General features: G+C 36.1%; 2 protein-coding genes and 2 long non-coding RNA genes across 4 annotated transcripts; 2 read left to right on the plus strand and 2 right to left on the minus strand.

The window, feature by feature from the left end:
• The first annotated feature begins 734 nt into the window (after positions 1 to 734).
• On the plus strand, positions 735 to 4980 carry LOC110898034 (protein transport protein SEC13 homolog B). The gene is made up of 2 exons (XM_022144773.2): positions 735 to 853; positions 3851 to 4980. Exon 2 carries the CDS (start codon positions 3894 to 3896, stop codon positions 4785 to 4787), a length of 894 nt encoding a protein of 297 aa, XP_022000465.1. The 5' UTR covers positions 735 to 853; positions 3851 to 3893; the 3' UTR covers positions 4788 to 4980.
• Positions 4981 to 5056: 76 nt separating this feature from the next.
• Positions 5057 to 6828, plus strand: LOC110898033. The gene is made up of 6 exons (XM_022144772.2): positions 5057 to 5399; positions 5493 to 5610; positions 5938 to 6019; positions 6090 to 6141; positions 6386 to 6440; positions 6533 to 6828. Exons 1-6 carry the CDS (start codon positions 5091 to 5093, stop codon positions 6718 to 6720), a joined length of 804 nt encoding a protein of 267 aa, XP_022000464.2. The 5' UTR covers positions 5057 to 5090; the 3' UTR covers positions 6721 to 6828.
• A 3343-nt stretch (positions 6829 to 10171) lies between these two features.
• Positions 10172 to 11663, minus strand: LOC110902754. The gene is made up of 3 exons (XR_002571396.1): positions 11541 to 11663; positions 10829 to 10916; positions 10172 to 10358 (listed from the first exon to the last, which is right to left on the minus strand). It is a non-coding gene; the product is annotated as an uncharacterized LOC110902754 (long non-coding RNA).
• Positions 11664 to 16305: 4642 nt separating this feature from the next.
• Positions 16306 to 17798, minus strand: LOC110902755. The gene is made up of 3 exons (XR_002571398.2): positions 17675 to 17798; positions 16963 to 17050; positions 16306 to 16492 (listed from the first exon to the last, which is right to left on the minus strand). It is a non-coding gene; the product is annotated as an uncharacterized LOC110902755 (long non-coding RNA).
• Between the last annotated feature and the right edge of the window lie 400 nt (positions 17799 to 18198).

Genomic DNA, 18198 nt, shown 5'->3' on the forward strand with positions numbered 1-18198 from the left:
CCATAAGTAAGAACCCAAAAACGCTTGAATAATCAAAAACTGTTTCGTTTTTCAAATCCAATGAAAGAATTTGAACCCCTGTTTTCAAATCACAAGTATCCACATTCAAATACAAAATTTATAAATGAAATCGAACAATAATCAATCTATACACTTGATACATACAAACCGAGGACAAAAACATCTTCGTTGATCATCACTGAAATCGGAATCTGGCGAAATAAATCTCCGATCAAGAAACACGAACAACAAAGAAGGTTAGATCCGAAAATCAGAACGAAGAACAGAAATTCTAAGGTTATGGTGGTGATGGTGGTGAGGCTGTGGTGGTAGTGGTGGTGGTGAGGCTATGAAGAAGATACAAGGTGTTGCAGGGTTTTGTTTAAAAACATATAAATTTTTTATTTTGGTCCAAAACTTGAACCTGTTTAGACAAATAGTTCCTTTAATAAAAGCTTTAAATAAAATACAAATGAAATGATCATTTTGCCCCTGAGGAAAAGGACAAAATAGCAGGATTTTTCAAAATAAATGTGACCTGATTTCACTTTTGGACCAAAATGACAATAAAACTGAAACCACAGGGACCCAGATGCAAAAGGTTTGAGTTTTGGACTAAAATGTCAAAAGTGACCAAACCTCAGGACCAAAATGACAGTTTACTCTATATTTATTTAAAATAAAATTAATTAAAATTAAAATTAAAATATATGAAAAGTAAAATAGAGCTTACTTGACCCGGATCCGATCCGGAATCGAAACAGTTTTGTCTCAAGGAAACCCTCACCATCTCGCTCATAACCTACCATCCAACGATTTGATTCCATCTGCGACTCCACTTTCTTCCTCAAAGGTACTCACTCTTCCACCATCGATCCTTTTATTTTACCTATGAAGGTTTTAATCTCTAGATCTGTAATTAATCAATCACTCTATATGCTGTTAATTTCACTAAATCTATTTGTTCAGATCTAAACCCGTATGATCCATTCGCTATTCAATTACACAGATTCAGATCCGTATGAATTCGATTCTGATTCTTATGTGTGTGAGTTACGGTGTATGAGATTTAATACGTTTTTATGAGTTATGAGTTATGAATGATAATTGATCAATCGATGTGTATGAAATTAGGTGAATTAGAAGTTTTGTTGTATCTATAATGTTGTATCCATGTGTAGCAGCTTCTGAACGTTTAGGAATTGGATTTGGAACGTTTAGGAATTGGATTTGGAGAAGAATCTGATGAATATGAATAGCACTGTGTACTTTCGAGTTTTCGATTTGGATAAGGTTGGCTGCATTACAATTTTAAGCAGTTGTAGGAAAAAAAGGCTGTAAATAGAATTGTGTTTTGTTTAAGACGTCTATGTAGTCGTCGTTGGCACCTAGTATACAACTAGTTATAATAGTTATTAAAGGCACTAGGCGCACTCAAGGCGCATAGGCCTCGCTTGGGGCCTAGGCGTAAGGCGCAAAAAAGCGAGGGCCCGAGAAAAATAACGCGCACAATGAAAAAAAAGTTTATGTATTAGAAAATTAATATTATTCTTCAAATAAAATAAACTAAAGCTATTATATATTATTTATTATCATCTTTTTAGTACTAAAAAGTTATAAAATATTAGTGTAGAAAAGTAGTTTTTGTTAGATAAGAGTAGTAATGTAGCTTGAATTTTGTCAGAATTTAGAGAATTTGGCCGGAAACTCTCCGGATCTTGGAGTCTCGTCGGAATCTGCGCCTGAACCATCACTTGAAGAATTAAAGCGCAATTGCCTTGACTTAAGGCGCAATTGCTTTGCCTCGCCTGGAAATTGGGCCTAGGCGCAAGAGGCGATGGCTTTTAACAACTATGCTAGTTATATTAGATGTATATTAATTCGATTAGTTTAGAAGGCTTTAAGATTTTTCATATCGGGTAGATGATTTTATGATACGTGCAAATCTCGTTCCTCAAGCTTCCTACGTGCACATTCTTCTTGGGAGCACTGGCCACGTTGTCATGCATTATCTTGTGATGCAACTTGGGTTTAGAGTTTAAGATTGATTAGTGGGTCTTTTATTTTATAAATATTTACTGTTGTTTTCCTAAGTGTTAAGAGTAGTCGGTTAGTTGTTTTTCTGTTTTAAGTCTTGGTTACTTGCCTTTATAGGCTTAAAACTAAAGAGCAACTGACCAAGACTTGAAGTGAAAATCAACTAAATCGCTACTCTAATACTTAGGAAAACAACTGTAAAATACTTATAAAATAAAAGACCTACTAATCATTCTTAGATTCTATACCCGGGTTGCATTACAAGGTAACCCATGACAATGTGTCAGTTGGTATTATAGTTTATAATAGAATGTAGTGTTTTTTATTTTAGCCTAGGATTTGTTTCCAAGTATATGTTTAGGTGACTTGGTCATTAAGGTTCTAGTTTATTATAAATAGGAGTCCAGGGTATTGTAATTTGTGTGCTAATTTTCTGGTTTATAATTAATATCAAAGAGTCTGCATTTGTCTCTCCCAAAAACTTATGTTTCTTTTTTGATTAAATTGTGCCAACAATAACTAAATAGCTTGCGCTTAGGCGCAGTGGTGGATCCGGGAATTTTTTTCCGGTGGGTTCACTATTTTTAGAGGCTTCAAGTTCATAGGACCGGGCATAAAAGTTTTAGGGTTGGTTTGACAGTTTGGGTCGGTTCGAGTCGACCCGCAAACACTTTTTTTTTTGGTCAAAATAAACCCTTATATTATGAATAATCCAAATGTTAATTATGATGACAAAACAATTTTATTACTAGAATACTAGCATGAACAACAACAGCACAAATGTGAACACATTTAGATTAAGCAAAAATCTGTACCCGTTAGAACTTAGAAGCAAAGACTGAACTAAGTGTGCACAACACCATATTTGCACTCAAAAAATCATTCGGATAAAGCATATGAAATATTTTGAGTTCTTATCCAGTTAAACCATTCATAAATAAACTAACACATCTACATAATCCAGTGAATTCATGAGAAACAAAATGAAGAATTCATCAACAATTTGTTTAATCACTCTTCAACTGGTATATTATATTAGAATGATTTTAGTATTGTAGATTAGAATGAGGGACTTGAGACAAGTGCGATGGATGAACCTCTCTCTGGCCCATAGCAGATAACTGTGGTGAATTTGGTGAAGAAAAGAACATACAAATGACACCAAACAGAATCGAACAAGGGACCTCTTGAGTGATAGACAATCTCTTTGCCACCGTATCACTCTTCAACTTTGTTTATGGGTTCATCTCATAAATTATTTATGGGTTCACCCAGATTTTTTATATATGTTTTCTACTAAAAACTCGAAATTCGATGGGTTCGCGTCGACCCGTTGCTTAGTATGTAGATCCGCCCCTGCTTAGGCGACAAGCGAGCCCATTGCGCCTTTGACTACATAGAAAGGCCTTCTATAGAAGAAAGTGCTAATGTTTCATTAATCTCGAGTCTCAACCATCTGACATTATTATTTTTATGTACTGTGAGGAGTAACAATGTATTATCGTCAATATGATACCCACACAACAAGATTGTAGATTTTCGGAAAATGATATGAAGAAACAGAATTATTTCCAAAATCACATTGAATTTCATTCGTCATGTACCATAAAAATCCAAAGTGTAGAGGCTAGAATTGAGAAGATCAGAAGGGTACATATAATTTCTAATGCTAAATTTCCATTTTTTTATCGAAAGAAAAATTTGAATATTCAAAGTGTTGATTGCTGATTGCCAAAACAACAAAAGAAGCATTGATACGCGTCTTACATGGAGTGCCTAATATAAGTTTCATTTTAATTCTCTGTACGTGCAGGATTTAGCAAATATAGCGAGGTAACAAGCATCAATAGCAAACCATGCCAGGCCAAAAGATTGAAACAGGTCACTCAGACATCATCCATGACGTCAGCATGGATTATTACGGAAAACGCGTGGCATCTGCCTCCTCCGATGCCACTATCAAGATAAACAGTTTAACATCAGTGCCCCTCGCTACTTTGACCGGTCATAACGGGCCTGTTTGGCAGGTTACATGGGCTCACCCCAAGTTCGGCTCACTTCTCGCATCATGTTCATACGATGGCACTGTCATAATCTGGAAAGAAGACAATCTAAACACTTGGACACCTGCTCACACCTTCAATGACCACAAGTCATCTGTTAACTCAATCGCGTGGGCCCCACACGAGCTCGGCCTTTGCTTGGCTTGCGGGTCGTCTGACGGGAACATCTCCGTCTACACTGCCAGGTCAGATGGTGGGTGGGACACTACAAAGATCGAGCAAGCTCATCCGGTTGGTGTAACCTCTGTCACGTGGGCCCCTTCGATGGAGCCCGGTTCGTTAATTGGGTCAGGCGAGTTTGAACCTGTTCAGAAACTGGCTTCTGGTGGGAATGACAACACTGTGAAGATTTGGAAGTTTGCTAACGGAGTTTGGAAAATGGACTGTGTGTCGGCTCTTAAAATGCACACGGATTTGGTTCGGGATGTGGCTTGGGCCCCCAATTTGGGCCTTCCAAAGTCTACGATCGCAAGTGGGTCGCAAGATGGTCGGGTTGTTATATGGACTATGGCTAAGGAAGGGGAGGAGTGGAAGGGTAAGGTGTTAAATGACTTTAACGCCCCTGTTTGGAGGGTCTCGTGGTCGCTTACTGGGAATTTGCTGGCTGTTGCCTCTGGGGACAATAATGTCACTTTATGGAAAGAAGCTGTTGATGGAGAATGGCAACAAGTGACAACTGTTGAGTAGTTTGTTATTGGTGGTGTTTTGGTTTGTGTTTACTTGTTTAACAAACGTTAGAAGGGTCAAACATGATGGTCATATGTTCTATGTTTGGTTATTAAGATTTTGAATGTTTCTGGACTATTTTATATTATTTCTTTAAGAACAGATTGATGAGAAAATGTGTTGTTAAGTATCTAATTCCAAATGTAATCTGTAAGCACAAGTTACATGTGGTTCTTTTCTTTCCATCAAAGTAACAAGATCACAATTGCACTATACATATCCTGTATACATGTACTAACAACATCGACCGTCGATTCCCACACAATGGCTATCCGAATGCCATTTTCGGCTTTTGGTATTTGCCTTTCAACATCATACAAACAAGAAATAAATAAAAACCGAATGCTGTTGCACATGAAAAGTGGGAATGGAAAGCAACGTTACAACGTGAGAATCATGTCATCAATGATGATTTGTGACTCGGATATCACACCTGATCCTACACCATCAGAGATGATAAAAGAGTTCTACAAATGCATGAATGAAAAGAATGTAAAGCGACTTGAAAACTATCTCGCCAAAGATTGTTTCTTTGAGGACTACTCGTTTCCTAAACCGTTCTCTGGCAAAAAGGTCACAGTTTTATCATCTTCCTTTGTTCTTTAGCTTGTTTAAATGCAAATCATTAGATGAATTAGGGCGTTATCGAAACCATATGTTGTGCAGGAGGTTAGCCGTTTTCTTAAACAGCTAACCGCAGGAATGGGTCCAAACGTTGAGTTTCGTGTTAGTCATATCTATGAAGGTGATGATGATCTGATAGCTGGAGTCAATTGGCACCTTGGTACATTCACTGACCTGATCACGACTCACTTAACTTTCTTATATTCAACTTCATTAATCGAAACACATTGGGTAGACCCGAAACGCTTTTTTATTCTATCTTTTTCATTTATAAAAAGCTAGCTTCATATGATTTAGGAAAATATTCTATTTCAATCATAATCTGAATAGTGAAATAAAATGATTTTTGTGGTTATAAGCCATCTTTTTTCATTCTATTTGTTTTAACCCTTTAGTGAGATAACATAACCCGAATCCATTTATACATGTATCCTTCGAAACTACGACCTCTAGTTAGCCGGAATAACGGTTTACATGTCCATGACAGAATGGAAAAACAAACAGGTGCCATTCACGAGAGGCTGCAGTCTGTACAGATTAACAAGGGAAGGAGAAAGATTAACAATTAGGTATTATTTCTAATTCAAAACATAATATATATACCCAACTTATGACAACAAAACTAAAAATTTCATGCAGGAATGCACAAGTTTTTGTTGAGTCACCAATCAAACCAGGCGATCTGTTCCTGGTATGTGCCTTTTACTCGTAGGTGTTGAAATGGGTACAGGTCAAAACGGGTCATTTCAATTAAAAAAAAAAAAACAATTTGGATCGGATAAAAAACAAGCTTCGACCAGTATACGCTCAGGTTGAAATTGTTTAATGTGAATAGACCCAACAAATTATTATAAAAATTAAACAATCTTGAAGAACGGGTCATGATTGCCACGTGTAATTGCGTTTGCGCATTATTTGTTTCATACTGCTTGCAGGTGTTGTTAAAGATTGTGACTTCATTATTTGATGCTTTCCCAGAGGCTACTGAATGTATGTAACTAATTAACTTAACCTCATTAATTACTCTAATGTGTTCCTAGTGATTATGCTAACATCAAAACCTTAAAATGTTATCATTTCAGGGTTCTTTAGGAGTCAGAAAATGATAGTCCAAGTATTGTTGAAGATCTACAGTATGTTTTTGGTCCCGTTCATAAGCCCGATAGTGTCATTCTACGTAAACCTTGGGAAAGTAATCGTGCAATTCGTGAGCATCGCACTCAAGATATTAGAATGGTGCTATAGATTTTTTACAACAACCGAAAACTAACTTCTTTCAATACATTTTTTTTATGAATCTTTGAATGGATCATGGTTCAATTGATATTGTATCAAATTGTGTGAAGTAAGCTGGCTGCCTTTCAACTTCAAGTTGATACAACTTCTAAGCATTTCTAGAAAATATTTTTGTGAATAAAATCAATCTTTGTAAAAGGATTCTATGTAGTCACAATCACAAGAGAGGCGCTCCTGAGCGACACACAATGCGACTGCTTCTCCTTCCTCTACTGTACCAATAAACATGGGCAATTTTTATATATAACTAGAACTGATATCCCCGCATTGCGGGGTTGGTTTTTTTAACGTAATCTGAGTTTATAAAATAGACCCAACTCTATAAAATAAGCATAAAACGTATTATATTTGACATGACTCATTTTCGAAATAAATTACGTCAAAATGTAAACCAACTTGAGTTTATATGGAAACATACATAAAAATAAGCATGCAAAACTCGAGGGGGGGGGGGGGTCAAAATGTCGTTACATCGAAACGTAAACTAACTTGAATATATACTGACACATACATAAATGCTAAAACGTATACCAACCGACAACATCAATATAAATAGGCATCAAAACGTTAATATTTGACATAACTCATGAAACGCAAAGCAAATTGAATTTATACCATCAAATGAAATTGGATTATGTTTGACATGACTTATTTTTTTTGTGACATCTGTGCTTGTGATCATTGTAAACAGTTCAGTTATCAATGAAATAAAGTTATTTGATCCCTATGTTTGTTTGTTTATGTTTGATGTTTTTCATGTTTTGACTTTTATTCGATTTCAAACTCTATATCGCTTTCTGGAGAATTATACGCAAATTGGTGCGTAAACGTAGTCAGTTTAACGCGACAAATACTCCGGAACATCAATTTATGCTTAAATACCTTAAATAACCTTTACATAACTTAGAAATAAGTTTTGAAGGCTTTGGTATGGCAAAATCAAGTTTATTCGCTTACAGGGACTAAAATTGACAAACTGCGAAAGTATGCCGATTTGAACTGTAACAAACATTCCGGAACATGGCCATAAGTTAAACACACCTTAAATATCCCTTACATAGCTTAGAAATAGGCTTTGATGGGTTCGGTGTGCTAAAATAAACTTTTGGGTCATTCAGGGACTAAAAGCGTCAAAAAGTGCATAAGTTTGCATTTTCGCGCATAACTTACATTCTGAATTCATCCGGACATCCAAAAATTTATGTAATCATTAAAATATTATGTTTTAGTGATTAGCTTGTCAAAAATCCAATCGTCGCGCAATTTGGACCATTTTTGCGTCCGTTACGACTTCCGTCGTAATTAACCGAACAACGCAATCGTACGGCCAAACGAACCGACATCCGGCATATTTTTTAGCATGTTTCAAGTTCCCTATACTTTAACTTCGTTTAGATCCTTAAAATGAGGTTAACGGGGTTTAAACGTGTCAAAACGCATCAAAAATCAAGTTTGGAGGTACAGGGGCCTGTTCTGCCAAATTCAATCTTTCTGACCTGCAGGGTCCTTACGGACCGTAAGACCTGCTCCATACGGTCCGTAAGCAGGTGCCAGATACCAGAAAATGCAATCCAGCTTGATCCAGCTGTTCCTCACTTGTGCAAATGGTTTTGGGCAATCTATGGGCTGGTTTGGGGGCTCCCCTGGTTTTGTAAAACAATGGGCTTGATGTGTACGGCCTAGATCGAAGCACGTTATTCAACGAACGATCCTAACGGTTCTACTACATCTATAAATACCCCGACCATGTCTTGCTCAAAACCCACTTGAATTCTGAGATTTTCTCTAAGTTGAAGTGTTGAACACTTCATACCTGAGAAATACTTGGAATATCAATCTTGCGGGGACCTTCTGTAAGTATTCTTTCGCGTTTTTCGTTCGTTTTAGCGCTAAAGTCAAACTGTGTTTGACTTTCTGCATTGACCAGTTTTTGGTCAACGCGAAGTTCGTTTGAACTTCATAACGTGAGCGTAATCACGATGGTTATAGTCCCTAGTAACTATACCTACTGATTACCACGTTATCTAGGCTCAGTGACGAGTCGTAGTTTCGGCCAAAATGCGTTTTCTCGCGTATTTTGTAACCAAACTACTCTAGGGTATTAAAACCGTTTGTTTTAATACCAAACCTATTTTCTAACATTACTAAACATGTTCTAGCATGTTTAGCTCGTCGCTTTTAGATTTGTGCTTGTTTAGGGTCGTAAAGGTAAGCGATCTAATCAATCGCTTATGCTTACGAACCCGACCCATTTGGTCGATCTTTAGGATCCGACCAAACATTTTAGGTGACCATAGTTGTATAGGGAATAACCTTCCGAGGTTATACCTTATGGTCACGACGTTTAAGTAGTTGTATGATAAGTAGTTCTTATGCCTTAGGTAAATTACCAAAATACCTTTTTTCGCCAAAAAATCATTTTAAACCTATGTAACATAATTTTTGGTATCTAAACTGATTTAACAACAATATTAAGCATGTTAAGGCATATCTTACTTGTCATAGGACTAGTTAGGCTTTCCGAACGCGTTTTACGCAAACGACGCGTTAAAGTAGCATAAGCTACCTAAACGGGTCGTAACGGGTCAAAAGCACTTAGGATAAGTTTCGTTTTAGTATGTAGGCTTTGTCAAACCATATTACATAAGTTCCCATACTTATTTGGTTTACGAACCCTCGTACTACCCGATCCTCCGATAGGTCCGTTTATTAATGTAGATACCTATATAGGTGCCGTTTGATTCCGTGATCTTCTAGCATTGCTTGGTGGTTATCCTACGACTTCTAAGCAATCTCAAGTGAGTACATAGTACCCCTCTTTTACTGTTTTCCAAACATTTTGGGGTGAAACACATGTGCCTACTTGTTACTTTCGTGCTTTCTTGTTTTCACATCATATGCTTGCTATGTTCTTTAGTACACTTATAGTACATGATTTCATTACATTGTTTTGCTATGTATGTTAACTTAGCATGCTAGCACATTGATTTACATTACATTGTTTTGCTATATATGTTTACATGGCATATTAGCACATTGTTTTACATGACTTTTCTGCTTTGTATGTTTACTTAGCATACTTAGTACATTGTTTTCACATAACTTGTTTACATTTGGTATGACATTTGGTTTGCATAAACGGTTCTTTACTACATTCATTAACATTAGCTACGCCGCTCGGTAGTAAGTAATGGTACCATAGGACTTGACAAATCCCGTTCCTGACACCCTAGGTTTGTTTGGGTGAAAGGAATGACTGAATCCGAAAACATTTTACTTTGATAACCTTTACTCTAAGGTTATCCTGCTGTCTCAAGGCTTGAATGTAATGCGTTAACTTACCACATAAATGTTTGTATCAATAAAACAAGCTTTTATGTAACGCCCTAAAACGCTTTAACCTAAGATTTGCAGCGGACACTACATAACTAGAAATTTCCTTCATGATATTCTTTCTTTCATTTAAATACATTAATCTCTTTTATAATTTAATGCAAAAACTAACATACATGACTCAATTAAGTGACTACGTATACACCCACATACAATCCGTGTCTTGACTCGATCTTCAACCGCGTACGCTTCTAGATGAAACATCCAAACATGTATAGCCTGCAGTCACCACATTCAAACACATTATTAGCAACTGGTGACATAATACAAAAATCTTAGCACAAGCATAATAGCGCGTCAACATTTCATGCTTTTTCTTATACTAGCCCCTTCATCCATCCACTCGATTTCTCGCATCAGATTGTGGAGTCAACCTTCACATCCTTTGTTACCATGCCTATATTTCACATTAATTCTCAAGAGAAAAACGATTAGTACATTAGCTTCCATTTACATGATCCTGTCCTCAAATATACATAACTCATCTTATTCATTTAAGCATAATTTCATTATGTAAGTTCCCTTTCTTACCCAAACCAAATCGAATCTTTTTCTTAACCACTTCCAACCATTCCATTAAAACTTAACTTACTACTTGCATCAATCCATATCTTCTTACATTGCATTCAACAAAAATCACATATCATAAATACATTAACAACTAAAGAGTAAGTTCGGAGTGCACTTACCTTGCGCGTCCGTATTCTCGTTCGCTTACTTGATTGAGTTTCCATAGCCCGTTAGCCTCCAAAGCTCCCATCCATCTTGACATGATTCCTATATACTCATGTCATCACATTCACATTCTTATTAGCATATATGCTCATACATATGAAAAACCATATCAAATTCACATCTAACATACGACCCACTTGAAGCATACTCCACATCATTAATTCATTTAAACAAGCATAAGGTATACTCGACATCATCCCTAGATAATCTTCACATGAACTATATATATTTACCCATTACTTGCATACAATTTCACTTGTTGTTGTCTTTTAGACATTTCATCAAACACTTGGTGTGCGTACTACTTCCTAAGCATAATGTACAAGTGCTTTAAGCATGTTCTTCCTTATTTCATCTTATGAACTATTACATTCAAGCAAAATCTCACAATCATAATTTCCACATCAAATTTATCTATCTTAGCCTATCATACAACACCCTATACATCACAAGATCACACTATAACATCTTCAAATTCATCATGATCATCATCTTCACACTCATGCAATGGGTTTTATTCTAAATCACCCAATTACTTAAAATTATTCATAACACAAGTTCTATTTAGTGTTTCTATCACCTCTACATGCTTAATTTCATACAAATCCATGGATTGATCATAACCCACTTCAAACAAGATCATCAAATCTGAGTTTTAAGACATACCTTATGATCCCCTTGTGAAGATGATCGTTAATTCATGTTCGGTTGTGAATTTGGACTTCATTCCACCCTTCAATTTGAAGATTTATCAAGAACAAGGGTTTGAACCCTTGTTCTTCTTCCTGATCGTTCCACGCACACCTAGTGTGTGTGTGTGTGTGTTTTCCTTTAATTTAATAAATCATGTTTCCCTTTTTAACGGTTTCGGTCCCTCAAATTTCGTTTCAATTAATAATGAGACTTACACTCATTATCTTGTTACTCATATACATGTCACCACTCGGTTAAATATTCCTAGTCAACTTTAATTTACGGTTTCGCTTTTATCCTAAACGGTATTTTACCCGATTCCTTTATATTAACCGAGTTTAAATTATCAAACCCATTTTGGGGTGTTACAAGTCTACCCCCCTTAAAAGAGGTTTCGTCCCCGAAACCTCGCTTACTTCCACGAGACCATAACCCTTTACTTACCGGTCCTTCTATGTAACACAATTCTGAGATATACTCATACATCTTTAGATTCCAAATTCTTGCCTCATGTTAGTTCCTTAGTGGCATCCATCACTACATATTTATTCATTCATTTCATTCAAAATACATACCATATCAAGAATGTACTCATACTTTATAAAAATGTCTCATTCATGAACCAATATAACCGTACGTCCTATCCTTAATTTCCTGAATCGAGCATAACACTTCCATACGTTCATTGATCATAACAACTCAATTATTTCTACTTTTATTCATATATCATGTTGGACATGCCACTCTTGCTTTCATCGCACAAATACTCATTACAATAACCCATACTGTCACATACCCTTTTTACCCATTAGTAACAGGTCAATATGCATACTTCTTCAAACTTGTAATAATACATACATTCATATGACCCGTTTACAACAAATATAATACCTTTATCTCATCTTTTAAGATTACATTCCATACATACAATGTATAGCCTATAGTTCTTGTTTCGTTATCACAACAAAACTACCATTTCATAGTCACCCATACTTGCTTGTCCTAAGGTTAACATCATTCTACGTCTATTAATGTTACATGCTACTGGGTATACTCATGTTCGTACACTCACACGTATGTTCATACATACAAGCTTTATTCCTTTGTGCACATTCAATCCCACTTAATACATACTTACATACGTTTATATATATACACGCATACATCTATTTACAAACACCGAATACATACTTGCAACAATAACACATCTATACGTACATGTTTACATGCTTACTTATCGTTATATAATGCATCCACTCATACGTACCTTCATACATTTATTACATACATTCATACCATCCGTATCTCTCTCTACATACATACGTACATTCATGCGTATCTTCATATCTTCATACAGTCCTACTTGTATACATACATACCTCCCTACATCTCTTCAAATATACATACATTCATAGGTACCTTCATACCTTAATACATTCATACATATGGGCGTTACTGAATACTTTGAGACTGAACTAGGATTTCATTCTTTTATTGACCTCTAACCAGGTTGATTTCGTTCGTCAGCAAAATGAGCTCTCATCGTGAGCATCCTTCCATAACATATTCAACACTTTAATATGATAACATATTCATATTCATAAAACCCTTACAAGGTTCATAATTGGTTCAATTCGTAACATAACATAACTTTACCCTTTCCGAGATCAACTTCAATTCCTCATGCATTCAATGTTCTCGTACTTGCATTACATTACTTTCTCAACGGGAACACGATTAATAACGTTAATACTCAAACGTATCTAAGTCATACATTTGTACATGCTTTCACACGTGCATATATTCATACACATATATATATATATATGCATACTTACATACATTCCTACACCTCTATGTACATGCATACATTCATACATACTCCTCGTACCTTCATGGACGATAATTCTTTCTTCATGCATACGTTCATACATTCATGCCTACTTCATACATATCCACATACGTTCATATGTTACTTCATCTCTACATTTACACATACACTCATGCATACATTCGTACTTACCTACATACGCATCTTCATACGTACAAACATTTCCTACATCTCTACATACGTGTGTACAATCATACATAACCTCATACGTGCATACATTACTATGTAACTTCATACGTGCATATCTTTCATACATTACTTCATACTTGCATACGTTCATACATAACTCATACATACGTACGTACCTTCCTATACTAACGGGGGTTCGGGGGCAGCGCCCCTGAGAGAAGTGGGGTCCAAGGGGCGGCAGCCCCTGGCGGGGTCCAAGGGGCAGAGCCCCTGGCTGGGGTCGAGCTGCCAGGTCAGCTTGGAAAATTTTTATTTTGGGCAAAAGTCCTTTATCAAAAATGCATCAGAACTTGATTTCAGCCAAAAAGTGCATCCCAAAATGATTACACAATGTCATATATATATTTGCTCAATTTTGACCTCCACCGTAAATTACGGTACCTACCGTAACTTACGGTGGCAACTTTGTTTACGGTGGAAACTTCCTGTCTTACGGTGCAAACATTTATCCCCAGTACCCACCGTAAATAACGGTACCCACCGTAATTTACGGTGGAACCTGTACATGAGCAGATTTTTCCGTCGTTCTTGCATACTTAAACGCGCATAACTTTTGAACCATTTACCCGTTTAACCTCCCGTTTCTTCCTATATGACCAAAATTTGGTCCTCTTTCATATGGACTCAAAATCCTACGCCTGGATTAAGAAAATTCTTAACTTACAAGCTTTCGGCTTAATATTCATTTAAGAGTTATTCGACCCGTTCATACACTTATCAAACAAACACGTTTGTTTGATCCCAAATTCTCATGAACCCTAAAATTTTAATATTGTCTATCGTAGTAGGCTCATATCACGGGTTTATATACGTTCTTAAACCCGTTTTCGCTCATATGTCTATTTTGACCCGTTAAGGGTATTTAAGTCTATTTTAAGTATGGATCACCTTTATTCGCTTCTAACTTCATATTTTCACAATTCTTATCAATTGGCTTTCCACCACAACTACATTTGTGGTGGAGCTAACGTGGTGATCTATATAATCCGAGTTTTACCCCTCGGATCCTCCAATTACGGCAAAACCCAAAAGCTTATACCTTTAACCTTTACCCTTCTCAAAAGACTTACTCGTTCATAATACTTGTTTCCAAATAGCTCGTAAGGGTCGTTTACCCGCTTTGTCATTCGAGGGCGATTTGGTCAACAAATGCTCCGGTTCTTACAACAAAGACCTTAATACATAATTAACCAAAAGTCTCACTTTATATCTACAATCTTATTTGTACATACCTGGCTTGGATCATGCGGTGACCCGTTTAATTACATTGCATTTTTACTTGCTAATTAATAGCAACGTAATTTCCATATGCTATTCATCCTGTGAGCATAAAACTCAACAAACGTTCATTAATCATCTTCATCAATTGATCATATCATCATTAATTGACCCATTTAGTCTAAACGTCCCAAACCTTTTACATTTTAAATAAAATGGTGTCGATTTACCATTCGCTCATTTGGCTCATTTCGGATTTTTACCGTATGGTTATAATCTTTAAACCTTTCTTCCATACATTTAACCCATTATCGCTTACGCCATAAGGTATTCTTTAAACATTATTTTCATTCATCCATGTAACTAAATTACGGTTTTACCCTTATTACTTATCATGGCATACCTCATAACAAAATCTTTCAAAACTCATTATACCTTCATCATTCCATGACCAAATTACCATTTTACCCTTTTTTTTTACCATCAAATATGGTTTACTGCCAGTTCTAACTTGTTCCGACCCGTATCGATTCGTGTTGGAACATCTTATTTCAAATTCACCTTATCGTACTTATCACCCATAAAACAAATAAGTATTCTACGAAATGAGCGTAAACTTTACTTACCTTGCATCGAATTATACTTTTTCCGCGAACTTGATCCGTTTTTTCCTTCTTTCCATTCTTTATAAGTTTGATCCGTATTCACCTACGCATTCAAAATTTCATTCATACCTTCCATTCTTTCCTTTCCATTCATGTTTGAATTCATTCACGAATTCAAACCTTTCACTCATACTTTCCATTCTTTTCTTTCTTTCTCATGTTCAACCCGATTCTTAAAGAATCGTTGGACCCCTTTTTCCCTCCCACACGACCCCCATCCCAGTTCGTCCGGACATACACGTGGTGTCTCTCATGGTCTCACGAGCGTCCTATGCTTTTTGCACACTGGCCAGGCGTGCAATCCACATACTAGTCTCGGGCCTTCATGAGAATTAGCACTTTATATCCAGGAACCGGTCTTAAGTTCGTGCCACACTCATATGAATCCTTCGAGGATTTCACCCTCATATATAAGGGTACGCTACATACCGATACTTACCAAATTTAAAATTTGTGTACCTGGGGTCCATTTTCCTAACATATCACACGCCTTAGCCTTCGTACTAACTCGCAACTACAGAACGTCCTCATTTTCCAACAAGCTCACCTTTCAATATACATCATTGTTAGTAACCTCTCTCATACATACTTATATTAAATCTTACCTTTCGGTCTTGATCGAGTCTCGGATTGTACAGGTCATTAGTCACAAGAGCACACGGGTTTGAGTTCAAGTACTCACTTATTTGTACTTGATTTCACTCAAACCGAGGCTCTGATACCAACTTGTAACGCCCTAAAACGCTTTAACCTAAGATTTGCAGCGGACACTACATAACTAGAAATTTCCTTCATGATATTCTTTCTTTCATTTAAATACATTAATCTCTTTTATAATTTAATGCAAAAACTAACATACATGACTCAATTAAGTGACTACGTATACACCCACATACAATCCGTGTCTTGACTCGATCTTCAACCGCGTACGCTTCTAGATGAAACATCCAAACATGTATAGCCTGCAGTCACCACATTCAAACACATTATTAGCAACCGGTGACATAATACAAAAATCTTAGCACAAGCATAATAGCGCGTCAACATTTCATGCTTTTTCTTATACTAGCCCCTTCATCCATCCACTCGATTTCTCGCATCAGATTGTGGAGTCAACCTTCACATCCTTTGTTACCATGCCTATACTTCACATTAATTCTCAAGAGAAAAACGATTAGTACATTAGCTTCCATTTACATGATCCTGTCCTCAAATATACATAACTCATCTTATTCATTTAAGCATAATTTCATTATGTAAGTTCCCTTTCTTACCCAAACCAAATCGAATCTTTTTCTTAACCACTTCCAACCATTCCATTAAAACTTAACTTACTACTTGCATCAATCCATATCTTCTTACATTGCATTCAACAAAAATCACATATCATAAATACATTAACAACTAAAGAGTAAGTTCGGAGTGCACTTACCTTGCGCGTCCGTATTCTCGTTCGCTTACTTGATTGAGTTTCCATAGCCCGTTAGCCTCCAAAGCTCCCATCCATCTTGACATGATTCCTATATACTCATGTCATCACATTCACATTCTTATTAGCATATATGCTCATACATATGAAAAACCATATCAAATTCACATCTAATATACGACCCACTTGAAGCATACTCCACATCATTAATTCATTTAAACAAGCATAAGGCATACTCGACATCATCCCTAGATAATCTTCACATGAACTATATATATTTACCCATTACTTGCATATAATTTCACTTGTTGTTGTCTTTTAGACATTTCATCAAACACTTGGTGTGCGTACTACTTCCTAAGCATAATGTACAAGTGCTTTAAGCATGTTCTTCCTTATTTCATCTTATGAACTATTACATTCAAGCAAAATCTCACAATCATAATTTCCACATCAAATTTATCTATCTTAGCCTATCATACAACACCCTATACATCACAAGATCACACTATAACATCTTCAAATTCATCATGATCATCATCTTCACACTCATGCAATGGGTTTTATTCTAAATCACCCAATTACTTAAAATTATTCATAACACAAGTTCTATTTAGTGTTTCTATCACCTCTACATGCTTAATTTCATACAAATCCATGGATTGATCATAACCCACTTCAAACAAGATCATCAAATCTGATTTTTAAGACATACCTTATGATCCCCTTGTGAAGGTGATCGTTAATTCATGTTCGGTTGTGAATTTGGACTTCATTCCACCCTTCAATTTGAAGATTTATCAAGAACAAGGGTTTGAACCCTTGTTCTTCTTCCTGATCGTTCCACACACACCTAGTGTGTGTGTGTGTGTGTTTTCCTTTAATTTAATAAATCATGTTTCCCTTTTTAACGGTTTCGGTCCCTCAAATTTCGTTTCAATTAATAATGAGACTTACACTCATTATCTTGTTACTCATATACATGTCACCACTCGGTTAAATATTCCTAGTCAACTTTAATTTACGGTTTCACTTTTATCCTAAACGGTATTTTACCCGATTCCTTTATATTAACCGAGTTTAAATTATCAAACCCATTTTGGGGTGTTACATTTTACTGGGCAAAACATAACTTTTTGATTTATTCAAAATACTTTGTTTTGTTCCGTTTTACTTATGGTGAAGTATTCTCATTTTGTTACTTACCATACATAAGTTTTGTTTACACTTAACTACATG

The sequence above is a fragment of the Helianthus annuus genome, chromosome 13 (genome assembly GCF_002127325.2).
Source record: "Helianthus annuus cultivar XRQ/B chromosome 13, HanXRQr2.0-SUNRISE, whole genome shotgun sequence".
Lineage (NCBI taxonomy): Eukaryota > Viridiplantae > Streptophyta > Magnoliopsida > Asterales > Asteraceae > Helianthus > Helianthus annuus.

Coding starts and splice junctions, on each gene's coding strand:
- LOC110898033 (XM_022144772.2), top strand. CDS start 5,091: ATGGCTATCCGAATGCCATTTTCGGCTTTTGGTATTTGCCTTTCAACA. Junction 5,611..5,937: donor TGGAGTCAATTGGCACCTTG/GTACATTCACTG, acceptor TGTCCATGACAG/AATGGAAAAACAAACAGGTG. Junction 6,020..6,089: donor GGAGAAAGATTAACAATTAG/GTATTATTTCTA, acceptor AATTTCATGCAG/GAATGCACAAGTTTTTGTTG.
- LOC110898034 (XM_022144773.2), top strand. CDS start 3,894: ATGCCAGGCCAAAAGATTGAAACAGGTCACTCAGACATCATCCATGAC.